Source organism: Chelon labrosus (assembly GCF_963514085.1).
Source record: "Chelon labrosus genome assembly, chromosome: 4".
In the NCBI taxonomy this organism is placed as follows: Eukaryota; Metazoa; Chordata; class Actinopteri; order Mugiliformes; family Mugilidae; genus Chelon; species Chelon labrosus.
In genome coordinates this window covers 12,150,445-12,177,100 of record NC_140340.1, presented here as the reverse complement: position 1 = coordinate 12,177,100, position 26,656 = coordinate 12,150,445, and the positions used below count along the sequence as shown (strand labels likewise).

At 41.8% G+C, this 26,656-nt stretch overlaps 3 protein-coding genes across 3 annotated transcripts in view; 1 reads left to right on the top strand and 2 right to left on the bottom strand.

Moving 5' to 3' along the window:
• Positions 1-588: 588 nt before the first annotated feature.
• Positions 589-10,943, top strand: edem1 (ER degradation enhancer, mannosidase alpha-like 1). The gene is made up of 12 exons (XM_084542225.1): positions 589-1,244; positions 2,897-2,969; positions 3,340-3,443; positions 3,800-3,971; positions 4,072-4,255; positions 4,386-4,560; positions 4,991-5,111; positions 5,199-5,369; positions 5,449-5,522; positions 5,613-5,709; positions 7,268-7,453; positions 7,542-10,943. The coding sequence occupies exons 1-12, from the start codon at positions 778-780 to the stop codon at positions 7,629-7,631; spliced, it is 1,914 nt and encodes a 637-aa protein (XP_084398351.1). The 5' UTR covers positions 589-777; the 3' UTR covers positions 7,632-10,943.
• A 1-nt stretch (position 10,944) lies between these two features.
• On the bottom strand, positions 10,945-14,008 carry gnat1 (guanine nucleotide binding protein (G protein), alpha transducing activity polypeptide 1; the record flags this gene model as incomplete). The annotated part of the gene is made up of 8 exons (XM_084542226.1): positions 13,552-14,008; positions 12,444-12,486; positions 12,214-12,355; positions 11,953-12,110; positions 11,743-11,871; positions 11,503-11,632; positions 11,237-11,390; positions 10,945-11,135 (listed from the first exon to the last, which is right to left on the bottom strand). The coding sequence occupies exons 1-8, from the start codon at positions 13,655-13,657 to the stop codon at positions 10,945-10,947; spliced, it is 1,053 nt and encodes a 350-aa protein (XP_084398352.1). The 5' UTR covers positions 13,658-14,008.
• Positions 14,009-15,017: 1,009 nt separating this feature from the next.
• Positions 15,018-26,656, bottom strand: part of LOC311487579 (semaphorin-3F-like) — a 48,019-nt gene continuing 36,380 nt past the window's right edge. Inside the window, exons 9-18 of the mRNA XM_084543905.1 lie at positions 25,571-25,685; positions 20,400-20,469; positions 19,466-19,610; positions 19,136-19,358; positions 18,816-18,904; positions 18,627-18,668; positions 18,207-18,364; positions 18,013-18,080; positions 17,789-17,922; positions 15,018-17,672 (exon numbers count right to left, since the gene is read on the bottom strand). Coding sequence (XP_084400031.1) covers positions 17,244-17,672; positions 17,789-17,922; positions 18,013-18,080; positions 18,207-18,364; positions 18,627-18,668; positions 18,816-18,904; positions 19,136-19,358; positions 19,466-19,610; positions 20,400-20,469; positions 25,571-25,685 — 1,473 coding nt within the window. The 3' untranslated portion in view covers positions 15,018-17,243. The remainder of the gene's footprint in view (positions 17,673-17,788; positions 17,923-18,012; positions 18,081-18,206; positions 18,365-18,626; positions 18,669-18,815; positions 18,905-19,135; positions 19,359-19,465; positions 19,611-20,399; positions 20,470-25,570; positions 25,686-26,656) is intronic.

Genomic DNA, 26,656 nt, shown 5'->3' with positions numbered 1-26,656 from the left:
GAGTAGTGCCTTGCAGGGTGATTATTAGGCTAATGATGATTTCATATTGCATGTCATTATTCAGTCAGCTGCTTTCGAGGCTGATTGCAGTAGGAAATCGTCAAAAAAAAAGCTAAAAAGCTGAAGCTGTTGTCCAATTATATTACTATTTTAAAATGATTGTTCAAGGCAGCAGAGAGTGTAATATTTCAGTCTTGTAGGGGCATGTTGTCCCATGTTGTTGAAGACATAGGCCTGGTAGCCTTATTATTTTTCTGCTTTAAATAAACAGAAGTGCCATTCATTTTCAAAATTACTTTGTATCACTGTTTATTTTGCAAAGTTATATCATAGTCATATTTAATTAAATGCACTGCAACATGAATGTTTAGTTTTGGCCCGTGACCCTGTACCCTGATTCATTTTTGGCCCTCCACTGAGAAGTATTTGGGCACCCCTGTTCTAAATGAACGTTTCACTTTGTGGCTGTTTCTTATTGGCTCAGAAGTTATTAAAACACGGAATGCCACGAAACGCAACGAAGAGATTGACAGCTCGCTGGCCAATCATTGGACGAGCCCGCGTCGCTTTATAAATGACGACACGGCCGAAGGACCAATCAGGGCTCAGAACTAGGGAGGGGCTGGTTTGTTGACAGGAAGCGTGTGAGGCGGAATAACTACCTCAACCTCTCTGTGCTCGTAGTTTAGCCTGACAAACAGCGGATTTCCACATTCGTTCACACCTCGGAGGTATGTGGACTTAAATTATGCGTCTTAAGATCGACCCAGGGCAAAGATGCAATGGAGGTCGGTAGTAGTTGGTCTGGTCGTGTTAAGACTCTCTTTCAGCTGTGTGCTGTGGCTAGCTTTCGGGCTGGGACCTAGCTGGGGGTTCAACTTCCACCTCGGTTTCAATTTGCACAAATTAGACTTGTTGTTCAGGGAGGAGAAAGGGACCGACCCGAGGGAGAGTGGCTCGTGGTCGCAGCGAATACAAGGACACAGGTATGAAGAGACGGCGAGCACCTGTGCGAAGGTGGGAGAGGAGTCCACCAAGAGGTCCTACCTGAGCTTCTTCGATGGCAACAAGGACGAGTACGTCCGGAGATACAGCTCGTTCCCTGACACTCTGAGAGCGAAAATGAAAGGCATGGCCAAAGAGATGTTTTATTTCGGATATGACAATTATATGAAATATGCCTTTCCTGAGGACGAGCTGAACCCCATTGACTGTAAAGGGAGAGGTCCAGACGTGCTAAACCCGTGAGTTACTCAAGGCTGCTCCGACTGTCTGAACTGGCTGCACCTGCTGCTGTGAAGTACAGTGCACTCTGCGGGACAGCCAGTTACTTTAACTGTCCTCTGCACTTTGCATGTAGCTTGTAATCAAATTAGCTTTTCATGCAACATTACTTCTGCACAGTAGCGAACAGGTTTACACAACATTTAATCAGACTGAACAGGTCCCAGACTAATCAGGGCTCCAGAGGGTTTCTGTCAAGTTTCATTTGTTCATCATGCATGTAGAAGTCGGAGAGTGAGTAACCTTAAGGAAATATATGATCTAATGAAGAAAGAGGGGAAAAGAGATGCAAACAAACGTTGTTTTTCTTAAATCTTATATTCCATTTATCGTTTATCCATCAATTATTCAGATTGCTAGTCTAAAGATTGTTGAGTTTATTATTGTAAAAGACTGAAATCGTCATCGACACTTAAAGTTTGACACGGAAAAAGACATGATTTAATCATAGCCATGTCCAGTAAGTGTGAGAAGCACAGATTCATTTGGGAGGTCAAGTAATTATAGTTCAGAGGAACCAATTGCACTGTGCACTGAAGTAGCTTTAGTAACAGGGGACTTTAATTCCCTGTGCTGAAAATAGAAACCGGCGTAAGAATTAAAATACCATTGTTGTTGTGTATGTCATCGAGTCATCTAATCATAAATTTCAGTTCTTCATCCTGTTACAGTATCTTCTAACTTCAGGGTCGAACGGTGACTCATTTCCACACAAGAAAATATGCAGTAATAATACAGTCATTGTATTAGTGTGTAAGTGTGTAACAGATACTTTAACATAGCTGAATTTGTAAGAAAAGCAAATGCGAAAGAGAACCAAATAGAGCTTAAGTGCAGGACAGTGTGCAGGATTTCTTTAATCTTTCCACTTAAAAGTTTTGTTCTTATACACCTGTTACAAAGATTCTTACAAGATTCTTCTTGAAATTTGAAGTTTGACACAAAACAAGCTTGGTCACTTCAAAAGGTCAGACGCAGCCACGTATGTAGTCTTTTTCCATGAATAGTTTATCTCTGTGCTGCTAAAAACACTGAAAACCGACACTGGAATTATTGTCTGTTCAAGAGGTCATCTTGTCAGGTCGAAGATAATAGATGCAGTTCCCTAGTTTAAGTTACTCTGAAGACATGATGGCCAGGTGGGAAATAAACAGTCCCCACAGTCCCCAGTCGATAACAATCAGTCTCTTCTTCTATACAGCACACAAGGTATTGAGGCTGTCTTAGTGTTCAATTGAACAACATAAGATATGTTTACTGGCATATATCTGACAATATCTCACAATAGAGTTTTTAGAGACAAAAGCAAATTAATAAATAATCTGCAGATTACTAAATTAGTATGAAGTGTGTGTACATATAACAAGTAAGAACAACAACCCTCTTGCAGTAGCAACTTTTGTTTCAGAGTGGCATAGGAGAATTATTTCCAAGAGTGTAATGTTAGTTGATTTTACAAATGACACTGAGGCATGGTTAGACACACGCACCACGAGATCAGAAAATTTGAGAGGGAGTGATAAGACTCCTTCTCCGTCTATTTTTCTCTCCTTCTCATTTGCAATGAGGATAAGGGTGTGCTCTTGCATCTAAGCACTTACTTTTGTTTCAGGTCGAACATCAACATCAATGATGTCTTGGGGAACTACTCCCTTACGCTCATCGACACCTTAGACACTTTACTGGTAAGTAGCTTCAGCACCATTCAGTTTGTGTATGTCCTGAAATGCAGAATCTTGACTTTTAAGGAGCTTATTTAATTTTGTGTAGAAAATGTTACACGGTACTAACAATATCTGCAGCACATTTAGTGTAAAAGCGCTTAGTACTTCCTCTGTTGCACGTTGTGGGTTTTCTGGCATGCACAAAAGTTCCACCACATGGAGTCAGGTGTGAGAGCTTCTGTTCCAGCTTTAATATTGACAGTTTCTTGCGTTTCTTTTAGTCTACGCTCTGCTGCAGCATCCACTAGTCCTAAACAAACCATCAAGACACCATTAAAGACACTTGTTGATCCACTGTGGTTACATAGTGTGTGTTTTTGTGTCTCTCCAGGTGCTTGGCAATGTAACAGAGTTCCAGAGAGCCGTCAAGCTGGTCATAGATACTGTATCTTTTGACAAGGACTCAACTGTGCAAGTTTTTGAGGCAAACATCAGGTACAAATGTCACTGTTTGTAGAGAGATGCTGCTGATGCAACACCTACCTGGCTAATCGTTGAAGTTAAAAAGTGTGTCAACGTGGTTTATGTGACCGCAGTGACACACTTTTGATGACGCACTACAAACGAACTGGTTTCTCGAATATAAAAATCTTCAAATCAAACAGAGGCACAGATGTCAGACTAGCGTTTCTTTTTTTTTGTACCTGACAAAGTTAACTTGTGCAGGCCAAAATCTGTTTATGAGGGTCTCATAATGACTAGTGTTGTCCACAGTTTATCAAAACCAAACAATGATTTTTAGTCATTGCTGAAATGTGAACAGCAATTTAAAATTGAATTTTTCTTTGAAGGATCTTGGGAAGCCTAATCTCGGCGCACATTCTCCTAACTGACCCAAAACATCCGTTTGGCAAGGTGGGCTTCGAAGGTTACGATAATGAGCTGCTGCACTTGGCTCACGACTTGGCCGTCCGCTTGCTGCCAGCCTTTGAGAACACCAGCACGGGCATTCCTTACCCCAGGGTGGGTGAGACTGTCGTAGCCACAAGCCAGTAATTATAATTTGTGGAAAATTCCTGTAGAGCGTGGAGTAAAGCCTGCCTTATTTATTTCTTGATCACAGGTGAACCTAAAGACCGGGGTTCCTCCTGATAGCATCAATGAGACTTGTACTGCAGGAGCTGGGTCGTTGCTGGTGGAGTTTGGCATTTTGAGCCGCCTGATTGGAGATTCCACGTTCGAGTGGGTGGCTAGGCGAGCCGTTAGAGCTTTGTGGAACCTGAGGAGCAACGAAACCGGTCTGTTGGGTAAGCGCGACTGTGTAATTAAAGGATACTCCTCTTCCTTGAGTTGCTTTAGCCTGCATTCTGTTTCATTTTCTTTCTGATTTTATAAAGGCTACAACAAAATGTAACTTTCTGACATTTCTCTCTTTAGGGAACGTTGTTAATATCCAAACAGGCCAGTGGGTTGGTAAGCAGAGTGGTCTTGGAGCTGGTATGGACTCCTTCTACGAGTATTTGCTTAAGTCCTACATCCTTTTTGGAGAAAAAGAGGACTACTGGATGTTTCAAGCTGCTTACGAGAGCATTCAGAACCACCTGAGAAGAGGGTGAGTCCCCACACTGGAAGAATGTGATGGGGCGGAGTGCATTTATTAACTGCTTCGCATGCGGTTGCAACTGTGAAACTATCACAACTATGCAGATCAGTGTTTGCGTAGGAATGACCCAGCGAAAAACTGCTGATGGCGTCTAGTGTTGTGTTTGTATCTGATATGTCTGACGTGGCATCTGTATTTACAGACACGGACGGAAACATAACACAGTCTTCATCTTCAGCAATGACTGATAACAAACCGTTAAGCAAGGCACATAGTTGTCACTTTCCTTGTTCATGGTGTCCCTCAGTAGAAAAATGTGGTCCCTGATATGCCATAATGATAACATGACAACACAAGCATACTCAACTTTCCCTTTTCCAATCAGCAGTTTTCAAGGCCTTTTTTTTCAAACCGTTTCTCCCTCTGTGTTTTTTTCCAGGAGAGAGTCGTGCAATGAAGGAGAGGGTGACCCACCTCTCTATGTAAATGTGAACATGTTCAGTGGCGAGATAATGAACACCTGGATTGACTCCCTTCAGGCCTTCTTTCCTGGGCTGCAGGTTAGATTATGTACATGCGGCTATGAAGGGATCTTATCTGAACAAATGCGTAGTGGAGTAAAACAAATGTACTGCTTTGTCTTATAGGTGCTCAATGGTGATGTAGATAATGCCATTTGCCTGCACGCCTTCTACTATGCCATCTGGAAACGCTTTGGTGCTCTACCAGAGAGATACAACTGGCAGCTACAGGCTCCTGATGTGCATTTCTACCCTTTAAGGCCTGAGCTGGTGGAGTCAACTTATCTACTTTACCAGGTAAGAATACCTGATAATTACACAGCATTGAGCATCAGTATTGGTGTTTGTTGATAATCTGCATCTTTTGCTTCTACAGGCGACCAAAAATCCTTTCTATTTGCATGTTGGGATGGATATTCTCCAGAGCCTTGAAACAAATGCCAAAGTCAGGTGGGCTACAAAATCCACAATACCTCTGTGGAGCTTTAAATATGCTTTTAAATATGCTTAAGTTATATATTATACATTTGTTATTTGCAGATGTGGGTACGCCACTCTCCACCACGTGGTGGACAAATCCAAAGAGGATCGCATGGAGAGCTTTTTCCTCAGTGAGACCTGCAAATACCTTTACCTGGTAAGGAGGAGCCTGATATTAGATCATAACAGAATTATAATATAAGCTACTGCAAATGATAAAATGTTATCTTCTGTTATATTTTGGGTTGAAAGCCTAGAGGGCCTTTAATTTAACTTACTACCATCTGCTCAGAAAGGATATCTAATTTATTTTTTTGTTTACTGAGTCTTTATTTAACCAGGTTTGTCCCATTGGGACCAGAGATCTCTTTCACAAAGGAGACCTTTGCCGAGAGTGGCGGCAGCACAGTTTCAACAGGAAATAACATAAAATCATTAAACCACAGAGTTGCATAACAAAAAAAGCTCAGTTAAATCGTTTACACACAGACAAACTGGACTCAACAGATTTCACCATCTTTTAAAACTCGTTCAGGGTTACTACGTTTGGAAATTTGAGATTAGACTGTAGTTGTTTCCATGCAGCAGGAGCAGAAAACATAAAAGCTGTCTTTCTCAATTCAGTTTGTATCTCAGGAACCATAAATTGCAGCATTTCAAGCTTAAAAGAGAAGATAAAAATGTAGGAATCATGCCAAGAATAGATTTGTGAATGAAAACATACCAGTGACTGAGGCGGCATGTACTGAAAAGAGGCCAGTTCACTTTTATCTCATTGTGTTGAACATAACAGCGTGACTAGAGATCCATGAACTACAAGGGAAAGACCGTTCTTTTTTTTACTTCTTCTTTTCCTTTCTCCGATGATCAAAAGTAGTGTAACTGAACAAGCCACTTAGGATGTCATAAGGGAAGCAGCTTCTCTTAGTTCTCTATGACATACAGCCACATAAAACAACATCGCATGTGGTTTTGACAAAGCCAGGACATCGCTGATGATCCATTTCTCTGTGTTTTGTTCCTAAGAGCTGTTCTAATCACAGCTAATGTTTTACCGAAAGTTACTGTTTGTTTTTTTTTAACCAATCAACCAATCTTTTTTTTTTTTTTCTTGCGAAATGCTTTCTCTGAAGTACTTAAAAAGACCCCTAGTTCCAAGAATTGCAGTTTTTATGCGCAGAGTTTTAAGAACAATTAAAAAGTTCCTGTGGCTGCAAAAGTGCCTCACGGTTGCAGCCAGAAATGCGGCGCCTCTTCCTCTTCAAATTGCATTTAAAGATACTGAAACCCAAACCCACACTGAGTTATTTTTAACTAAAATTTCAAAGAGACGTTCTGGGGATTTACATAAAAAACAAAGTTAGGTATTGTCTATAGTGCAGAGGGATTCTTAAAAAGAGTGAAAATTTCCATCGCAGTTTCATCTTTAAATTGCTTGCCTTGTTCACTGAGCTTAACTTGCAATAGCATCAGAAATAAGATTTTAGAAGCCAGGAACAACAATTAGTTCACATTTTTGAACAGTAAATAATAATTTCTTGTAAATATTAGCCTATAAATGTTATCGCAACATCACTGTCAAGGTATTATATAAGAAATGCCACCTTTATTTGATTATGTTGGTGAGACCCAGCATTTGCCAGATTAGAACTCAGTGTTGGCCCAAGTCCATGCCGTCGTATATGATCAGTAACAAACTTATTCATGGATTTCAGCTGTTTGATGAGGACAACCCGCTCCACAAATCCGATAACAAGTACATCTTCACTACCGAGGGTCACGTCGTGCCTATAGACAAGCGCTTCAGGGAGAAACGGTGGAACGACTTGTTTCCGTGTGAGGAGGGAATGCTGGCGGAAAGGAAGCCGAGCAACCAGCCACCTCCGAGCAACATAAGCAATGTAAGGCCATCCATCATCCTCACTGTTCTAATGTTAGACTTATTGAAGAGGCTCTTGATCACAGTCTACTTTCCTTGTCTCTCCGCAGTGTAACAGGATCCCAGAGGAGCGACGGTACACTCTGCCGTTAAAGAGCGTCTACATGAGGCAGATCGATCACATGGTGGGACTTTTTTGAGTGAGAGGTTGGATGTGGTGACATTAGCAGGACCAGGCCTCCAGTGCAACTCCTCCCATGCTGTGACTCTTAGAAGAAGGGATCCACTGTTGGTTAAAATCCTCCTTTCGTCCGTTCCTCTGCTCAGGAAATTGACACTAGAGAAATCCTGAGACAAACAGTTTGAGTACTTACTGTATTAAATTAAAGGTTTGTGTGGGTGTTTTTGCTGTAGTTTGCAAAGATGACATCTTTTCTTTTGGAACGTGAGGAGTCATCGTGCATAAATGTTTGGCTGGTGGAACAAAAATGTCGGCGTGTGTGTGCTCAGGTATGAGTGTGTGTGCATTGCGCGTGTGCTTGTTTGACATTGCAGCCGAGCTGTGAATCATGATGTTATGTTTATGGGAACAGTGCCATCTAGCCACACACATGTAAAATGCATAGCCTATAAAAACACTCACCTCTACAGATATCTCTCTAAACACGATGATCAGTGCCTCTTTGCGGTCGATTCACTTGACTAAATCGATGCTTTTATGTAAGGGCTGCACATTAACCGATAATAACAGGCAATGGCTTATGCACATACTGTAAAACCCTGATTTGTGTGTAAAATGTTTTATCCTGCAGGAATGGTGGTGGTCTTTTGTACATGTAAGGCTGGTTGTCACACATGTTTTCCCTTCAGAAAAAACAAACAAAAAACACTAGCCATGAGGATTCTCGATTGGCTTCTGTCTTGGATTTTAAATGCACATTGGTCAAGTACCAATCTCTGACACATAAACCGCTTCCTTCCCGTTTTTTTGACAATACTGAAACAGAAGCATTGATCTCTCAGGCTTCTAGTTGCTCGATGTCTTACAAAGGTGAAACAAATGTGCCATGACCGAAAGAGAGAGAGGTTCAGAATGACTCTTCAAAAGTGCCTTCGATTTGTCTCTGTCTTTCTGGACGCTGTACAGTGCACATTAGTTGCGGATAACACGGTTGAATATGTATAGAGACCACTGTTGATATTGCACAAAAAGTGTCATTCCATGTGTATGTACAGTTTTACACTGATTGTGACGTGAAGATCCTTTTTTTTTTTTTTTTTAGACATGACAAAACAAGCCATAAAATTAGACATTTGTAATGTTGGTTAATGTTTAATTTGTGAAAATGTATTTGTTTTCAATCATTTTTCTGCCAGTGCACAAAGTCTTCTGCATAGTTTCCGATTTGTTCCTAGAATGGATGGAAGTTTTTTATGTTTTTTGTTTCTCTTAAGTGCACATCATCATCCATATTAACTGTCATGTGGTGAGAACTCAGGGTATCGAAGAAACTCAATGGATGCTTTCAAGAGAAATAAAACTTTCTTAAAACCTTGTTGCCTGTGATCTCTTGGGATGGCTTTATGTTGCATCGACACACTGCAGCTGTACTGTGAATAACTGATTATTGTTCTACACAGATGGAAAAGGTATGGAGTCTCGTTAACTGCGCCGTCTGATTTATTTACGGATCTTGCGAGATTTATTTTCTGCCCGATTCATCTTTTGCCAAACACCCTGACTGTACATTAACTGTAATGGCTGCATTAGTCAGTGGTGTCACAACATCTTCAACTTTGTTCATTTTCTTAAGTGTTGTTTAAACTGCGTCACGTTTTCTTTGCCTCCGATTATCTTCAAAGGAATAGTTTGAGATTTTGACAAACATGCATATCCGTGTTCTTGTTAAATGAAAAAATTGTGTCCGATACATTTGGAAACTTTGCAGAGAGTATGTTTATTCATGGACCTGAGAAGAATGGCACTTAAAATTAAGAAAAAAAAAACAACGTAAAATAAAAATAAAATTTGGTGCTGCAAATTTGATGCCACTTCACTGTGTGAGGCAACTGACGGTGTTCAGTTAGCATAGATTAGCTTAGCACAAAGGCTGGAAACTGAAACTGCGGATCTGTCCAAAGATAACATATTTATGTGCACAATAAACTGTTAAACATGTAATTTGTCTTTGTTTAATCTGTACAAAAAACCTGAAAATGTGAAGCGCCGTTTGAACAAACGAGATGCAGAATATGTTAATTTGTAGAGATGCTAACAAATGGATTTGTTAAAATATTTTTATATCACAGTCTTTGTGCTAAGCTAAGCTAACCAGTTGTTCACTGTAACTGTATTTATCATGAGTTAACTTGTACTGATCTTCTTATTCAACCCTGCAAGATGGTAAAGAATTGTAAAGGTGGCAAACTCTTCCTTTTAATCTGTAAATTAAAGATAAAGGTGTTCAATCCGAAATGTGACAGGTTTCAGTGCTTTGAAGGAATCTGAAATATTCTGTGAAATTAGTAAATGACAGGTGATGACCAAGACGCTGCTGTGTCGCTTTTAATTTGACCAAAAAAAAAAAGGAAAAGTGCTGAGTTTTCTACAGAAGCTTTAATAAGTTTAATCAAGGAGTACAATTGTTGGTTTCTGTACAGGATAGTTGGCTCAAAGGCCTAGAGTTTTACTCAAGGATTTTTATTTAGTCTGAAGTTTAATACATCTACCATTCAAAAGTGTTACAGATCAACATGGTATCATCACACTTCGTGAAGTGTCCAATACAAATCCGCTCCATTATATACACTGGCCCATTTCAACTATTGCAAAAAGTTAGTTTCCTAACACTTCTCTCAAAAGTTCAGTGTTACAAACCGTACCTTAGTGTGTCTGTAAATAAAAGCCGTTTCTAATTGATTTTAATTGTCTAACAGAGGCTGAAGTGCATATGCAGGTGGTGAGGCCATCTTTTTTTTTCGCTCTTACTAGAGCCACTTCCTGGAGCATAGAGACAATGCGTTAGCAGGACATCTATTCACATTAGTACATGTGAGAAGAAATCTCTTCATGCCGACAGAAGCTTTTGATGTCTTAACTACAGTTTGCGTGGCCCTCCAAAGATGAGTTCAAGAGACCCAATAGAAAAGTTAGCTTGACTAAAATTCAACTCATCTGAAAGAGTTTCTGACTTAGGAGCTGTCTTCTAGACTGAGTTGCCAAGAAGTCTTTGGTCAAAGCTATATCTTAGTTTTGAACACAACAAATTGATTGATTTATTTAAACATTTTTGCATTCGCTGGTTTGATGGTGGTGTTTTGACGGGACAGCGTACTTCTTCAGTCCTCAGTTTGAATTTGAGGGACTTGTGGAATGGGACAGGGCTACATCAGCACCCTGTAAAAAGAGAGAGGCAGAGTCACATTGCTGAGGTGATCAAGCAATCAGTCTCAACTATCATTACAGTGGCTCATCAGCTTTGCTCACCATGATTTGGTTTCTCAGCGTGGCTCTTAGAAGAGACCACAGTCTTTCAGGTTTTCTTTGATGATGATGTCGGTTACGGCGTCAAACACAAACTTGACGTTCTCTGTGTCTGTGGCGCACGTCATGTGAGAGTAGATTTCCTTGATGTCTTTGCGCAGGTTCAGGTCCAAGAACTGCATTTTGATGTATAAACCGGCATCCTCATAAGTGTTGGGGCCTTAGCAAGACAATATTAAGACAAAGTTTTATTTCGTTTACTCATCGCTTTCTTAAAAGTCTTAAAATATGCTGCCATTTTATATAGAGTGATGATCTCACCATCGTATTCTGGGAAGCACATGCTGAGATGAGCTTTCTTGATCTTCTCAATGAACACATCCTTCTTGTTGAGGAAGAGTACGATGGAGGTGGCGGCAAAGTAGCGGTGGTTGCAGATACTGTTGAACAAGTGCAGACTCTCGTGCATTCGATTCTGGAAGAAAAGACCCAGTTCCAGACCTTCAAGTAAACCAGCTGTTGATTTACCAAGAAGGCTGAGAGACAAATACTAAAGAATATCGAGTGTGAAATGGGACTTTTCGTACCACTTCATCATCCTCCACCAGCACCATGTCGTAGGCGCTCAGAGCAGCAATGAAGATGATACAGGTGACACCTTCGAAACAATGAATCCACTTCTTCCTCTCTGACCTCTGGCCACCCACATCAAACATTCTGCATGGAAACAGGAGTAATTATATTTGTGATTACCACCATACCATAACAGGGATCCCAGCGGATGATTTACTGGAGTTACCCCATTGAGAAATACTGCAGCAACTCACCTGAAGTTGAGATCTTTGAAGGCAAACTGGGTCTCGATGATACCAGTGGTCTTCACTCTTGATCGCAGCACATCCTGCTCGGTGGGCACATAGCCGGGTTGGACCAGTCGCTCTAAGTCATTCAGGTAGCTGCGGGAAAGTACAATTCAGTTAATGACAGATACTGATAGGAGAAATTTAAATTTTAAATCAATTCGTGTGATTTCTTACTATCCAGCAGAGTCGTTGAGTTGGTACTCCGAGGCCCTGTCAAAGCATGCCTGTATGCCAGAATCCTTCCACAGACGCAGAATGATGTCTGCCATTTCTTTAGGCATGGTGCCTTCCTCGATGGTATCTGCAAGATGCAGGAGTTTCCTGGCGTCGTCCTGCATTGCGGACCCAAGCAGACAGGCACACATTTACGTTTAGTCTGCCAGGAAATCCATTCAGCATAACATGCATGTGAAAGTGCACGTCAGCGGTCGTTACCTGCTGATCAGTGTGGCCGTAGTTAATGTTGAGTGTGTTCATGGCCTTCACAATGGCCATGATGGACTGCAGGGTGTTGCTGTAGATGATGGTGATGAACTCCAAGCACTCCTCAAGTGAGTAACCATCTTTGTGGATAATTCTGATGACAAGAACACATAGAGTTACAATGCAGCTCAGTCTGTCCAAGAGAAAAGCTGTTCAGATGGATGCAAAGTCAAATATCTTACTTCATCTGTTTGACAATTGTGCTTTTGCCTGATTCACCAGCACCTGTAGGAAAGTATAAAAACATATTAAATGAATTGTTTCATCTGGTAATATAATAATGTTAATCCAAACTTTGCATAAGCACCTTTTTCTAAATTTGAAGAAATGCAATATGTTCTTTTCTAAAACTTTGTGTTTTAAATGACGGCTTAGTATTTAGTAACTTGAGTGAATGGTAATTGTATTAATTGCAGGTGGCATTTCAGCAGGATCCCAGCAGATCATAATACTTCTTACTCCAGGCCTAATCTTTCTTCCTGTCCCTGACCTACATTATCAAGAGGATATGATGAGTAAGAAACATTATCTGTAACAACCTGACAGGCGCTCAGAACCACGTATACCCACGTCTAAGTACACGACAACTGATTTTAGTTCATAACACAGTATTCTGACATGCACATATAGTGTTTTATGAAATCTATAAAGTTAAACAAAAAACTAATCATCACTGTGAGGCATATCGTTTTCCCCCTCATTCGTTTAATAACTTAATGCCCACAAAGTATTTAGATTCTGAGTGCTTCAGCCACAGGCTCTGTTTGGGTTCGATGGCAGGGTATCTGTGTCCTTCATGGTTAAGCCCTTTGTGCCGGAGGACCTGTTGTCTCAGGATTAACAGAGGATTGTCCTGAGTGATTATCAGCATGTCTCAGCAATTCAGTGACACAAGTTATTAAGCTTTTACTTCTACTTTCAACACAATTGAGGCTTTTAAAATGCAGTCAGTCCAGAGCAATACTTGTCCCTCAGTCAACAGCATGTGTGTAGGATTACTTAACATCAATTTAAGTCAATCATAAGAAACATTTAAATAGAAAAAGAAAATTATTAAAGGAATTGTATCGTTACAAAATTGTTGTCTTCTTGCCGTCAGCTTTTCATAAAACATGCTATAGCTGCTGGATTATGTATAGCGTCTCCTACTTTTTTAACTCAAAGAAAAAGTGCTTTCATCGTCTCAACGGGCCCTTAAATATGTGCGACCAGAAGATGAAGCTTTCTGTTAATGCATCATAACTGTTTTGGTTCCCGGGTCACCACTGAGCCAACTTCGCCTGTGTTTACCTAGCAGCAGCAGCTTGACAGTCCTTGCATCCTTGTCGGCATCCTCCTTCAGCTTCTTCTCCAACTCCCTGGAGCGTTTCTCCTCAGCGCTAGCTCCGGCCCCCATCCTACTTTTCCCGGCTTGGGCCCCTCTGCTCAAAAGCCAAGTGTCAGGAAAAATGGAAGCAGGTCCTTGCTGCTCGCCTACTGCCTGGCCGGTGCCTTCAACTGTGCAGCTGACGCGTCAACTGCCTACAGCAAACACTGGATTATGTTTGAGTATTTTCCTGTCTTAGGAAAGGATTTTGGGCATCCTATGCCCACCTGACCAGAGGTGTCCAATGGAGCACAAGGACAGGGGTGTGTTAGGGCAGGGCGAAAGGTGTGAAGAGATGCAGACATACATAGGTGTAGGAGTGATCTAACCTTTAGGGGGGACTTTGCTGTGCTCAGCGGAAGATGAACATCGGCTCAAGTACTTATCCCTCTGTGCCGTTATTAGGTGCCTTTAAAAGAGATGCGTGTGAAGCTAAATGGTGTGGGATGTTTTTACGTAGCTGGGAAAATAGTTCCACAGCAAGATAAAAATGAAATCAGGTGTGGGAATGAGCGTGGCCTTGTGCATCTGGCTGATAAGACTGATGATGGCTTTGCAAACCGTATTAAAACAAACCAAACAAAAATAGCACTCTGTGCTTCACAAGACCCCAAAAATCAGCTAATGGGACACACAACCAGACCCTCAAACTCCCAGCCCCAATATGAAGAGAGCCACACTGACATTTCTTATTGGATACTGCAGAGCAGACTGAAGGGTGAGCTCTGAAGTGCTTAAAGAGCTTTGCGGTTTCACCTGACAGATCTCATTGACCTCAATCTGCAGCTGGTTAAGGATGCTAATCTACTCACTTTCAATTATGTATGCGTGCATGTACAGTGTGTGTGTTAGAGAAGTATGTTTTTTTTATTTCAACCTGTGCAATGCCACCGAAACATAAAAAAAACAATGTGAAAGAAAAAAAGACTAGAACTTTTTAACCTAACTGGATACTAGTAAACCTGAGTGTGTGACATCTCTGTGTCCTCTCAATCAATGCTTAGTTGAAGCAGCCTTTGATTTGATTACAGAGTCGGTCAAGAGTCTGGAAAGAAGAGTGAAATAATGTTCCCATGTCAAGATCTACCAGGTTGACAAAGACATTGCAGATCTGTCAGATTTACTTCTAAATGTTTAAGGTCTGGGCGGCACAGTGGAAAGGTGGTTAGCACTGATGCCTCACAGCGAGAAGGTCCCGGATTCGAATCCATGGGCCGACTGGGCCTTTCTGTGTAGAGTTTGCATGTCCTCCCTGTGTCTGCGTGGGTTCTCTCCGGGTACTCCAGCTTACTCCCACTGTCCAAAGACATGCTAGTTAGGTTAACTGGTGATTCTACATTGGCCGTAGGTGTGCATGTGAGTGTGAATAGTTGTCTGTCTCTCTGTGTTAGCCCTGCGATAGACTGGTGACCTGTCCAGGGTGTACCCCGCCCCTCGCCCGATGATAGCTGGGATTGTCTCCAGAAGACCCCGCGACCCTTCACAGGAACAAGAGGTTACAGAAGAATGAATGAATGTTTAAGGAATGAATGTTTTGTTCCGAAACTGACCGATACTCTCCGTTATTGATGCATTGACACATTGCATGGAGTTTAATTTCGTTTAGCATCACGAAAACCTGCTGTATTAACACCAGGTTAACACCAATGCAGTTCAATGCAACGCACATCACACCATCAGACATGTCCTGCAAACTTTGTGCCAACCACTGGCAAACAGAAGAAAACGTGTGTTATTATAAAATATAGAGCTTTAATTTATTAGTTAGCAACATTGAGGAGGAAGAAAAGATAGTAATTTTTTTACAAGTCATTGTAATAACACCCACTGTGCTTATCGTACATCACTTTACCTTAGTGAGCCAGGGCAAAGTCTGCCAAACGGAGAAAAGAAAATAGATGCACATGTTTGAAATATATGTCGTTTTTTTTTTTTTTTGGAAAAAAAAGAGAGGGAGAGAAAGAGAGACAGAGGAAAAATAAAATCGCAATCTTTCTGACCTCTCAGCGTTTCCCACCATAAAAATGTGTCAGCACATCTATCATGTATTTCTGATAGTATTTCCATATCCCCACAACAAGACAGACATTCACTGACATCCACGGCAACGTAGCATTTTAGACAAATACCATACACATTACACTGTACATGCCATGCACGATATAACAAGCCACCTCCTGAGGATTTCGCTAAGGTTTTCCCTCCAGGTTTGGTGGTGATCAGCTTGTTACTGGTTGTACTGGTTGTGACATTTGTTTTACTGTGTAGAAGTTGCTCAGTTTCATAGTTTCATATCAGATGCGGCACTAGCACTAGCACATAAAGTCGCTATGAAAGCTCTGTTGTTGACCAGTTAAAAAGGGAAGTACAGCACCAATCAGAAGCTCTGAAAATCAACACGTTTGTGTCGACCGATTAAATAATTCATATTTACTTGGAAAAACCAATATTCAGCATGAAAATAGCAGGAATGCAAACTTTGGATTCATCGAGAGCTAAAAAAAAAACTGTATACTTGACCTTGTATGAATATACTGCATATAATATGCCACAGATACATGTGAAGTATTTAATATTTATTAAAATCACCAATTTGGCAACAGAAGGTGCTTTGTCTAATAATATATTTTTTTAAATTCACAAACTGTCACAAACTCACATATAGCTGCCTGCTGGAATATCTTATCCCCACAGAGAGAAAAGAGAAGGCAATGTTATGTTTTTCAGCTTTTGTGTCATTAAAAGACCCTTTCTCCCCCAAAAAGAACAGCTTATCACAAAGATCACGTTTGTTAAGAATACAACATTGAGATGTGATATTCACATATAAACAGAGCAAACACTTGGCAGCAACCGAGTTCTGGAAGAATATGAGCGAGCGATGCAACATCTTTACTTCAGGCCAGGCTGGACCACATCATGAAAGGAAAGTCATCTGGCCTGCCACCGAGGGCCTTTCCTTCACATGTGACTGTATGACACACGTGAGGGCATTTCTATACATGTATGCATGTCCCGTGAAATGCCATTTTAGTCATCTTTCTGTCATCTTGTACTTTGCAGTAAAAAAAAGAAAAAAGAAAAAAAAAGAAAAATGTCCCATATACAGTAGAGTTCCGGGGAAGAAGTTTAGGGAAGTTTGAGAAGGTCAGGGACTTCCTGAATCTTCTCTCAGCTTAGACACTGAATACTGCCAGCAGTCAAATGATCCAACATGGTCAGTTTCTGAATACATGGTTCATTAGTCTTTGTCCACGTGTGGATCCTCCCATTGTCCTGGGTTATCGTTGCTGTTTCTCAAAAACACCAAACATAAAGATATTCTCAACATAATAACACATTGTAATAAACACTAACAATAATATTATAATAACAACATTTGCACAGATTTATCTATTCACAAAAAACATGTCTTCTAGATAGGTACAAAGAATTACTTTTTACAACCTACAATAAATATTGTGTATTTTTTTTCCACGATGCTGTTGCTTTCTGTTGCAGTTTCTGTCATGTGACTGGAGTCATTCCTCTAAATGGAGGGTTGCAGTGTTTAGGAGGTTGTGTGAAAAGGTAGACGCGGGGGTATTTGAATATGACAGGCTACATATCTGGCTCCTCATGTTTCGGCTGGAGTTGTTTCCTCATCGTGATGCCGGCGGTTGCGAGGCTTCTTCTGTTCTTTCAGTTCCTTCAGGCTTTTGGCTTTGTTGTCCACGAGGCTGCTTTCACCAAGCTGCCAGTAATCCTGGCAGTATTGGTTGATCAGCCCCATCTCTGGCTGGCTGAGGATGGTTAACAGGTCCTTATACTGACCGGCGCTCGGAGTCCAAGCGCTGGACTGCAGTGGAGGGAGGGCCGGGCTGCCTGTCTCCACCAACACATTGTTGACTGTGCGACTGGAGAGGACCACGAGCTGCAGCTTCACAAGAGTGTGCTTGAAGTTTTTCTCTGTGGACGTGCACTGGAAGATGCCGCTGTCGGAGGACTGCAGGGAGCGGATCAGAAGACCTTCGTCTGTTTTAAGGATGCGGCCCTCTGAGCGAATCTGGAAAGAACAGGAGGAGAATTTCAAAGACTCAAACTAAAACTTGTTCAAAGGAGCAGCTTCCACAGGCCATGGAAAAATTACTGTAGCATCTTCCCAGTACAAGCTGAGCTCACCTCTTTCCTCCTGTCACTGTTTTCCTTCTGCAGGTGCCACTTGAGAGACACATGAGGAGACCTGGCCTGGCACTCCAAGAACGTAGTGCTCCCCTCCACCCCATACTGAACTGACTCCAGAGTGTTCTTATTGGCTAGAAAACACATATATTCAGCATATTTAATATTTTAATTTGGAGACAAATTCTGAATACTTTGCGGCCTTACTACAAAATCATACTCACTGTTTGAGTTGTAACCTCTGCACTGGCGGATTGGGTTTCCGTACTTTACATCCTGGCGACGGCTCCTCCTAGAGGCGTCGGATCAACGGATGAAAATGAAAAGCTTTGCTTCGACAGATTTAAAAAGAAATATCACAGAATTCCAAATGAATACTCTGACTGTGCGCATGCATGCTGGTCAGTAATATCCTCACCTTTTCTGTGAGGCGGAGTATCTGGAGCAGGACTTGCCATCCCAGGCGCAGTACGGGTCCCTGGCCAGACAGCAGTCAGCACAGGCCTCCCCATACACATCACAGCGATGGAGAGCCAAGTGGGTCACGCCCAAGACTGATCCCACATACAATTGTTGCTATTAAATGAAACACAAATAAAGATTAGAGACTAAATACTTTGGGACTCTTCTAGACAAGTAACATAGATTTATTTGTACAGAGTGTTTTAGAACTTCCCTTTCGTAGCCTGGCATGATTATCTGTTGCATATTCTCCTTTGTTTGAAATTTATATTTACATATCAGCTCATTGTAGAACACTGCAGGACACTAAGTTAACTGTAAAGTGTTTCCACATTTTGCTGAACTGTTTAATCTCATCCACTTTGGAGTTACTTACCCGTTTTGATGAAATCTTCATTGTGGTGATTGGTGTGGGAACCTGCAGTAAGACAATAAATAACTTTAAATTAGCAGTCAAGGGGATATTGAAAGTGTTATTTTCGCCTCCTATAACAAACGCTGCATGCACGAACGTGGGACAGGATGGAAAGAGGAGGACTGACGTGACTGAGACCACATGACTGACCTTGAACACCTCCACTTCCTCCAACACCAGCTCCTCTGTCTGCAAATCGTCCCTTGGTAGGACAATGACTTTCTGGACGGTTCCACGGTCTGAAAGAACAGATAGAGAAGCAACTTTAACTCAGCTCTGCGGATGCTTTGAAGTATTCTTTTAAAATGATCTTAATATTTGTAAAATTAATGACCCACAATCGGCCACATTCATGTTAAAAACTGCGGCAACATGTGTGTGCAAACCTCCCAGACAGACAGAAATTCGACTTCAAGCTCCACAGTGATACGACTATTTGATTGCAGGACGATCATCAGGAAAGCACTGACCTGTGCCGAGGAAGAGCACCTCGTAGCTCCCGTCAGCAGCTGCGACCTGGTCGACAGCAATTGTGGTGAACTCGTAGTCCACGTTGGTTCTGACCACCAGGGGGCGCTTGTGCACTGGGTAAACAGCGTTGTACATGGTGGGGTGGTTTCTCATGAAGTTGATAACCTCATCTGGGTAATCCTTTGTGGATTTCATGTTGGGGGTGAAAGTGCCTCCGGGACACTATTGACAGATTAGAAATGTCAAAGTCAAAGCTGCTCTTTTTCTCTGTGGTACAAACATGGCCTCAGTAAGGGATGTCGTCTGCATTTCCTTTTTTTTAAACTCACAGTTCCAGGTCGAGGGTAGGGTATCTTCCCAGTGTATGCCACCCACTGGTAGTTGGGGCCTTGCTTGTGAGCAAACGGCCCGTTGAAGACCATACGGATGTCAGCCATAGAGTAGACGCACACGGCCGAGCCTTTGAACACAGACCTGGAGGAGGGGCGGGAGAAAAGAAAAGAAGGTGAGCACACGGAGACAGCAGCCAGCGGATTGAGATTAACTCACTCCCTGAGATAATTACTGAGAGTGCTCTCTGCGGCCGGTAGGATCTACTTCCTTCCCACGTACTCTCTCGGCCCCTTACAGGAACGCGCCGAAACATTATGATGCACAAACACACTCTCAAACTGACTCAAGCAGAGTCAAGCTGTCTGACACACTGACATACAAACACCCACGTACTGCAGAGAATCGCCAGAGTACAGGCTCTTGCTGCTGTGTGGTGGGTGTGCTATGTTTGCAACTCCTGTCACGGGCCCCTATCATTAGCACCACATGTGTTTCTATCAGCTGGGTTTAAACGTGCCCGATGCCTAAAGAGAAGATGGAAACAATAACAGTATTTGTTTCGCGAGTACACTAATCAAGGCAGGTTTATTATGACTCTGCGCGCACCTCTTCCTGCTTGTTTGCTGTCAGAATCTCAATTTACACGCTGGCTTGGCTGCCCTGAATTTTAATGCCGAGTGCTGAGTGACAACCTGCTATCAAACCTGACCTATGAGGAACTATAAGGCTCAGGCAGACTCCCTCTGGGCTCCACATTCGGTTTGTGTCTCGTCTCTGTAGGCGGAGTGCGGCAGGCCGTACGCGACGCAGCATTTCATCATCATCATCAGAGAGAGCCGACACCTTCAGTTCTCAATGAAAACTAAAATACACTTTCCATCCAGGCTGCGTCAAAGTTAGAGAGTTTGAGAAAAGGTGTCGCTCACTCACCCTGAAACTGAAAAGACTCCATAGATGACAGGATTCTTGGTGTCTTGAGTGGGCTGGATATACACGTCCCCTAATAGACAATGACAATGATATGATAGTAATTAGTCACAATCATAAACCATTAAAAGCAGTGGTTGAGGAAGTATCTAACTCTGATCTTGATTTAGGAGGTTCAATAGTCTGAAATTGAATATAGTGCCAAAATAATGACAAAAACAGAACAAAAAAAGCAAATACTAACAGAAAACTACAAGCTGGATTGTTATGTCTCTACAGTTTGTTTTCTATTACGATCAGTATTAAAGACCTTGACCTGTCGTTGACGTATAGAACCCTTCTTCCATTTTTCTTGACATTGTTCCTCTTGGATCCTTATTTTATGAGTCAGTTGCTCCATAACATACATTTCATTCACAATTTTTAGCCATTCATTTTGCGTCGGTGGGTCTGGCTTTTACCACTTCCTCACGATTGCTTTCTTACAGGCTACTAACAAGATTTCTATTAAATACTCCATTGTGCTTTCATTAGCTTAGAACGAGACCTTCATATCTATATAGGAAAATGGTTCTCTTCCATGGAGTCAGTCATGTTGAGCCAGTATGTTTCTACAGTAGCCCAGAAAAGACAAATCTGCAATTTCGCATTTTTTTGTTGCAGCTGAAACGGCGTACATTGAGGGTTAAAAGTTGCAGCCTCACCGGCAGATGTCACTAAGTCCTACAAATTGGTCCTTTAACGTGTAACGTCACCCCTCATCTTCAAGCCTTACTCGCAACCACAGCGTCGTTTTGAAAAAAATAAAAAGCTACCAAAGTGGAGCTGAGGGGCGTGGACGTGCTAGACAGGAGTGTAAACAGTCTGTTGTGTCAACCCATTATCGAACAGCTTCCCGTTATCTGGTTCGAGCTAAGGAGATGCAAGTGCAAGAGAGCGCTGTCCGCCTCCTGTTAGAGCTTCCTCGGTTGATATGTATATCTTGAGGAGTCCCAAACTAAATTCTTTGTTAGCACTGAGGTTTGAGGTTTGCGGTTTGTGATGATTTTGAACAGTAGACAGTGTTTTGATCCATTTTCAGCCCATAAAATGAAGACTTAGTATATCAATATTAAGACCAATATTAAGACCAGCATTTATGTTTTATTGTTTGTTTTGTTTTTTAACAGTACAGCCACATTAGTTTGTTTACAGCATTTACATGTGACAATGTAAAACTTTATCACTTCCAATGTTTTCCGTTTTTGTCCAGTGCTAAATTTGACCTTTTTTAGGTTTCAAATAACAAATAGGCAAATTAATGTAACTGGGAAGTTTTGGTGGAAAAACCTTCTCTCATGGAAAACAATAGAAAAGAAAAGATTGGTGCCTCAAACTAAATGATCCCACGTCTTTATGATTCCACCTGGTTTCAACCCAAAGCACTTGTAATTGTGACATATGGAGACTTTTTTGCTTCCTTCGAGGGGGGAGTTAAGGGCGAGTTCCTCACGAACTGCTGTTAGCGGAGCCTCAGCGAGATCCTGTATCCAAACTCTTCCGAAGCGGAGACTACAGTTTCTGAGTCTCAGTAGGGAATATGAGTGAAACAGAGATCTCTGGTGAAACATGGTTTTAATAGGAGCCATATGCATCCAGTGACTGTGGGGCTGAGGCAATTGTGAACCCTGCATATCCTCTGATGGTTTAATGAGAGAGAAGTGCAAGGAAAAACAATGAGGAAGAAATTAAATATATTAGAAGTAGACAGCTCGGCTGGAATAACATGTCACCCACAGTTGAAGATGTAGCTTCATTTAATGTTTCGCATCAATGGGAAACCAGTAAAAAGAGCACAGATCAATCGTTTGAAATGGCCTTGAACAAAACAAAAGTCTTCAGAAAAGACTGAATTCAGTGAATAGGCATGGAATCCCGTACTCTCTTTTATAGCCCCAGACCTTTTTATCATTGTAAACCTTGAAGCTAAAAGCAAGACATTAATCTGACACGCAACAATAAGAATGTAGAGCTGAAAATGTCACCTGAACAAACATGAGAAGCAAATAGCACAATTGTGCATGTGGAATTGGGGGTGATATATAGTAACACACAACCTTGATCCTTGCGCCCTTGGCTTTATTTTGCACGCATTAGGTAAACGGGAGGAAGCTTAAATTCATATGGCTTGCATAAAACATCATTTCTGACTCTGCAAAGCTGCAACATAAACAAACTCCCTTTTGATCGTGAGTTTGAAATCTTCTCAGAAATAAATCGCCTTGCGTGCCAAGGTAGGGAAATGACAGGTAATGGCTGCTCACTAAAGGAAAAATTAACTTCTGGCAGCCAAAGTTGAAATTCATAACAAATCTGACGCCAGTTTGACAGAACTCCTGGCTATAGAAAGAGTCGGATAAAGGAGAAAATAAATAAATCAGCGAACTGGAACAAGTTGCATCATTCCAACTGTTGTTTCTGATGTGTCAGATCAGATAGAGTCTCTGAGGCGCTCTCAGCGTCACATTAGCACAGAAACATCTCTAATTGCTGTAAGCATGGAAAGAGCACAAAGAGTTGCGATAAATAAGGTGCTGTGAAACTAAAAACAAACGAATTATGCACTCAGTCAATAGTCACTGGATGGAAGAAAGGCTGTCAAATGACTACAGATTGCATATTATTATCTACTTGATACGCACTAAAAAGAAATGTGCCCCTAAAATATGTTGAAATGTCCAGTTAAAGTAATTGTAGAGGGGAAAAAAGCGAAAACTAAAACAGTCAATATCATAATGAGTAAAGAGCTCTGTAACTACAGCTACATGAAAAGATAACTAAATAAAAAGCCTGGTTTTACTCTATAATTACATTTCAGAAAATGCAATAAAACTTTATAGTCCACAATTTCGTTTTTGTTTGGCTGACGTTTTCATCTCTCGCGCATCTGTGTGTGCTTCTTTCTCCCTGCCTTAATATCCCTCGTCTCCCTCGGCAAATCACCAAACACTTTCTCTTCTGTTAGCCTCGCCATCTGAATCTACTCCACTCTCTCTCCCCTGAGTCCTCATACAACCACTCTGATGCCTCTGCTGAGCTCCATCAGGAGCAGCGGGAGTGGAGACAGAACACATTTCCACAAGACTGTCTGTGGTTGTGGGGAGAACGACCACAGAGCTGTGGGAGGTTGCGCTGCACCTCAGGACTCACAATGACCTCACCACCAAGTGCGCATCTGCACTGAGGCTACGACTGACCTGCTGCTCCGTGGATAGTCTACTAAAAGTATGACAGAGGAGTGGTTTCTGTCACAGACGCTGAGTGCTCTCAACGCATAATAAACATTTGCATCATCACAGCACGAATAAGAGATGTTACAGAACTATGCATTCAGGTCATAGCTGTGTGTGACGCAAGTTGCTGAATGAATTATTGAATTTACTGCATATGTGCAGAGTTTGAATGGTGATGTGGGTTTATACAGAATAACACAGAAAATGTGGCATCCATAATGTTTGATTACATTAAATGCATTCTGTAACATGGCTCATTGTTCCCTATATAGTACAGAACATAATACTGATTTCATGCCATTTCTTTAGGCAGAAAAATTAAGTCAACATGAAAATCTGCAGTTCTTTAAATGACCACTTAAGGCAGGCTTGAAAATTGACTCCCTATAGACCATAGACTGTATATAAATATGGACACTTCGTCCCCACTTCCTTGCATTGGCCAAACTGACGCGTCTTACGAGTTTTGGAGGTGGAGCTTATGACCTATACTGCAGCCAGTCACCAGTGGGAGCTCTTCTTGCTGTGGCTTGACTTTTGAGGAGCAGTTCCATCGTCCATCTTTATTTACAGTCTATGCTATAGACCTCCACGTCAAAATAAACATGTTTACAATTTGGAACGGAAAAAAAAAAAAAACGGTTTTGGTCCGTGTAGCTGAATTACTCATTCAAAACAACTGTGTGGGGGTGAAATCCAGTCTTAAAGTTATGCATGATTTACAGCATCCCTTCTTTGAGTGACAGGTGGGTGCACTCACAGGTCAGTAGATGTCTAGTGACCAAGGAGTCACCCGCCCGACTCAGCTCCAGTCACACTCCACCTCTTTGCCTTTTTCAAAATACTGTCAGTTAGGCACTGCCTCTATGGCGACGGCTTAATGCCAGCATACTGAACTTCAAACGCACTCTTCAGGAAACATTCAGGACACCTAAAGGTTACTTCATGACTGTGTTCGTTCATGCCACACAGTCTACAAACATTTTGCTCCCTATACCACCTGCCATTATAATTTCAAGTATACTACAAATCCTTCCTTAATCCTGTCTGTCATGAAAATGACCGAGATAGGCCACAAGGAAACACAGGGGGTTGTACCGATGCCAGCTGCTCATTACTCCGATTACACTGTATCTGTGTGTATATTTGCTTTTCTATCCCTTGTTTCCATGAAAAACAAATCTCTTGCTAGGACTTAAAAAGCGGAATGATCTCAGTCTTGTATTAATGACGGTACACTTTCAGGATGGTGTCTACTGTACAGGAGGCATGTCAAGATTAACACGTATGAGCCAGTGATACCTTAATCTAGAGCTGCAGCTTCTCTGGGATACTTCCTGGTATTGCCGTGCATGTACATAAGAAGATATGCGCTGAATGCTGATTTTCTGCCCCTGCAGCAAAGTAAGCCACTGGCCCGCACACACTGCAGCACAATCTGAGTATATGTGGATTAACATCATGGTGAAACTATGCAAAGCAAATGTGAGGAGAACTCTACAAATGACAGAGTTGTTGATACAGAATCTGTCGACAAGAAGTTTATCTGAGGACCCTTGTTTTGAGCTGTTGTGGTTACACGGCCATTAAAGAATTCTCGCTTTCCATCTGCAGCTTTTCTGTGACATATTCGTTACGTTCTCCAGGCAAAGGCCCTCCATTAGGTTGCATTGGGATCCGTTAAATGCCACATTAAGTGTTTTAGAAAATAGTTCAATTTAGCTTCCATATGAAAGAAGTAAGAAAAAGTGCAAATGCTGAGTGTAACTGGACAACAGGAGGTGTACACATGCCTGGGAATTGGGTGTAAAAAGTCCAGAGATGAAAGGAAGTACCAGAGATGCTCTGAAAGCCTCAGAGATGGAGGGAGAATCTTAAATGGGAAATAATAATTCAACTCACTTAGTTCATCAAAGTGTGTCTCAATGCCGTCGGCTCCAGGCACGGAGCAGATGAGACGAGCCTTTAAAAATGTGCTCCACTTGTTGACCAGACAGCAGTGTCCCCCGTCGTCGTTCTGTGAGGCAGAGACACACAGTAGTCATCCTCACACCGCTCCAAAAATCAATCAACGGGACAAGTTCGACCAGAATCTAAAGAACAGCTGTTTGAAACAACTGGCCGCGCTAACAGCACTGAGCCCGCTGTAGCTCGGGCTCTATGAATAAAGATCAGCTCTGTGCTTCAGCTTGGCCAGCCTGTACCAGAGGTCAGCCAACTTCTCCCACTGAGACGGAGAATCAAGCCTTGGAAAAATGATTCACGGGCTGGTGCTGGGGTCCAAATAATATGTAAGGCTGGAAGAAATACATTTTGTGTCTACTTTATCTTCATTTATTGTAACATTGACTGGAAAAGGTACTTTGGTAAAAGTAAAAATAACATTTGTTGTGTTGGAGGTCATCTCCATGCCACTGACTCTGCACCCTGACTTATTTCTACAGTAGATATCACCACTTTTGCACAACACAAATTACACTTAAAGACAAACGGCTGGTCCAGGGCTTTAAAAGTAATAAGTAAAATTTCATAATCAATGCTACAGGTAGCCAGTGTAGAGTAGTGTGGATGGGAGTGATATCTCAGAATTTGGTAGACTGGCCAAGTTTTGAACAACTTAATCCAAAGAGTTGCAAAAGTGTGATGAGATAAATGCACGGATGAAGTTTATCACATTTCTCTCTATTTGCACCTTTGCCTTTCATCTACAGATGACGGGACTAAGAGTAAGAGAGTATAAGATGCAAAGGAAACAACAAGACATTTATGATAAATGAAAGCACCCAGTGTGAAGCGGAGTTTATACTTCTGCGGGACATAGACGACGTAACCTATGCACGTACACAAGTGTAAATGGCTCGCACCCAAACACTAGTGGGCGCTGGGTGTTTTTTGCCAGTTGGGTTAATTTTTGTTTCTACTTCCTGCTTTACTTTCAACAATGGCGACTGAAACTTTCGCGAACCTCCTCAGTTAACCTTTCCTCGA

Coding starts and splice junctions, on each gene's coding strand:
- edem1 (XM_084542225.1), top strand. CDS start 778: ATGCAATGGAGGTCGGTAGTAGTTGGTCTGGTCGTGTTAAGACTCTCT. Junction 4,561..4,990: donor CAGAACCACCTGAGAAGAGG/GTGAGTCCCCAC, acceptor GTTTTTTTCCAG/GAGAGAGTCGTGCAATGAAG. Junction 7,454..7,541: donor CTCCGAGCAACATAAGCAAT/GTAAGGCCATCC, acceptor GTCTCTCCGCAG/TGTAACAGGATCCCAGAGGA.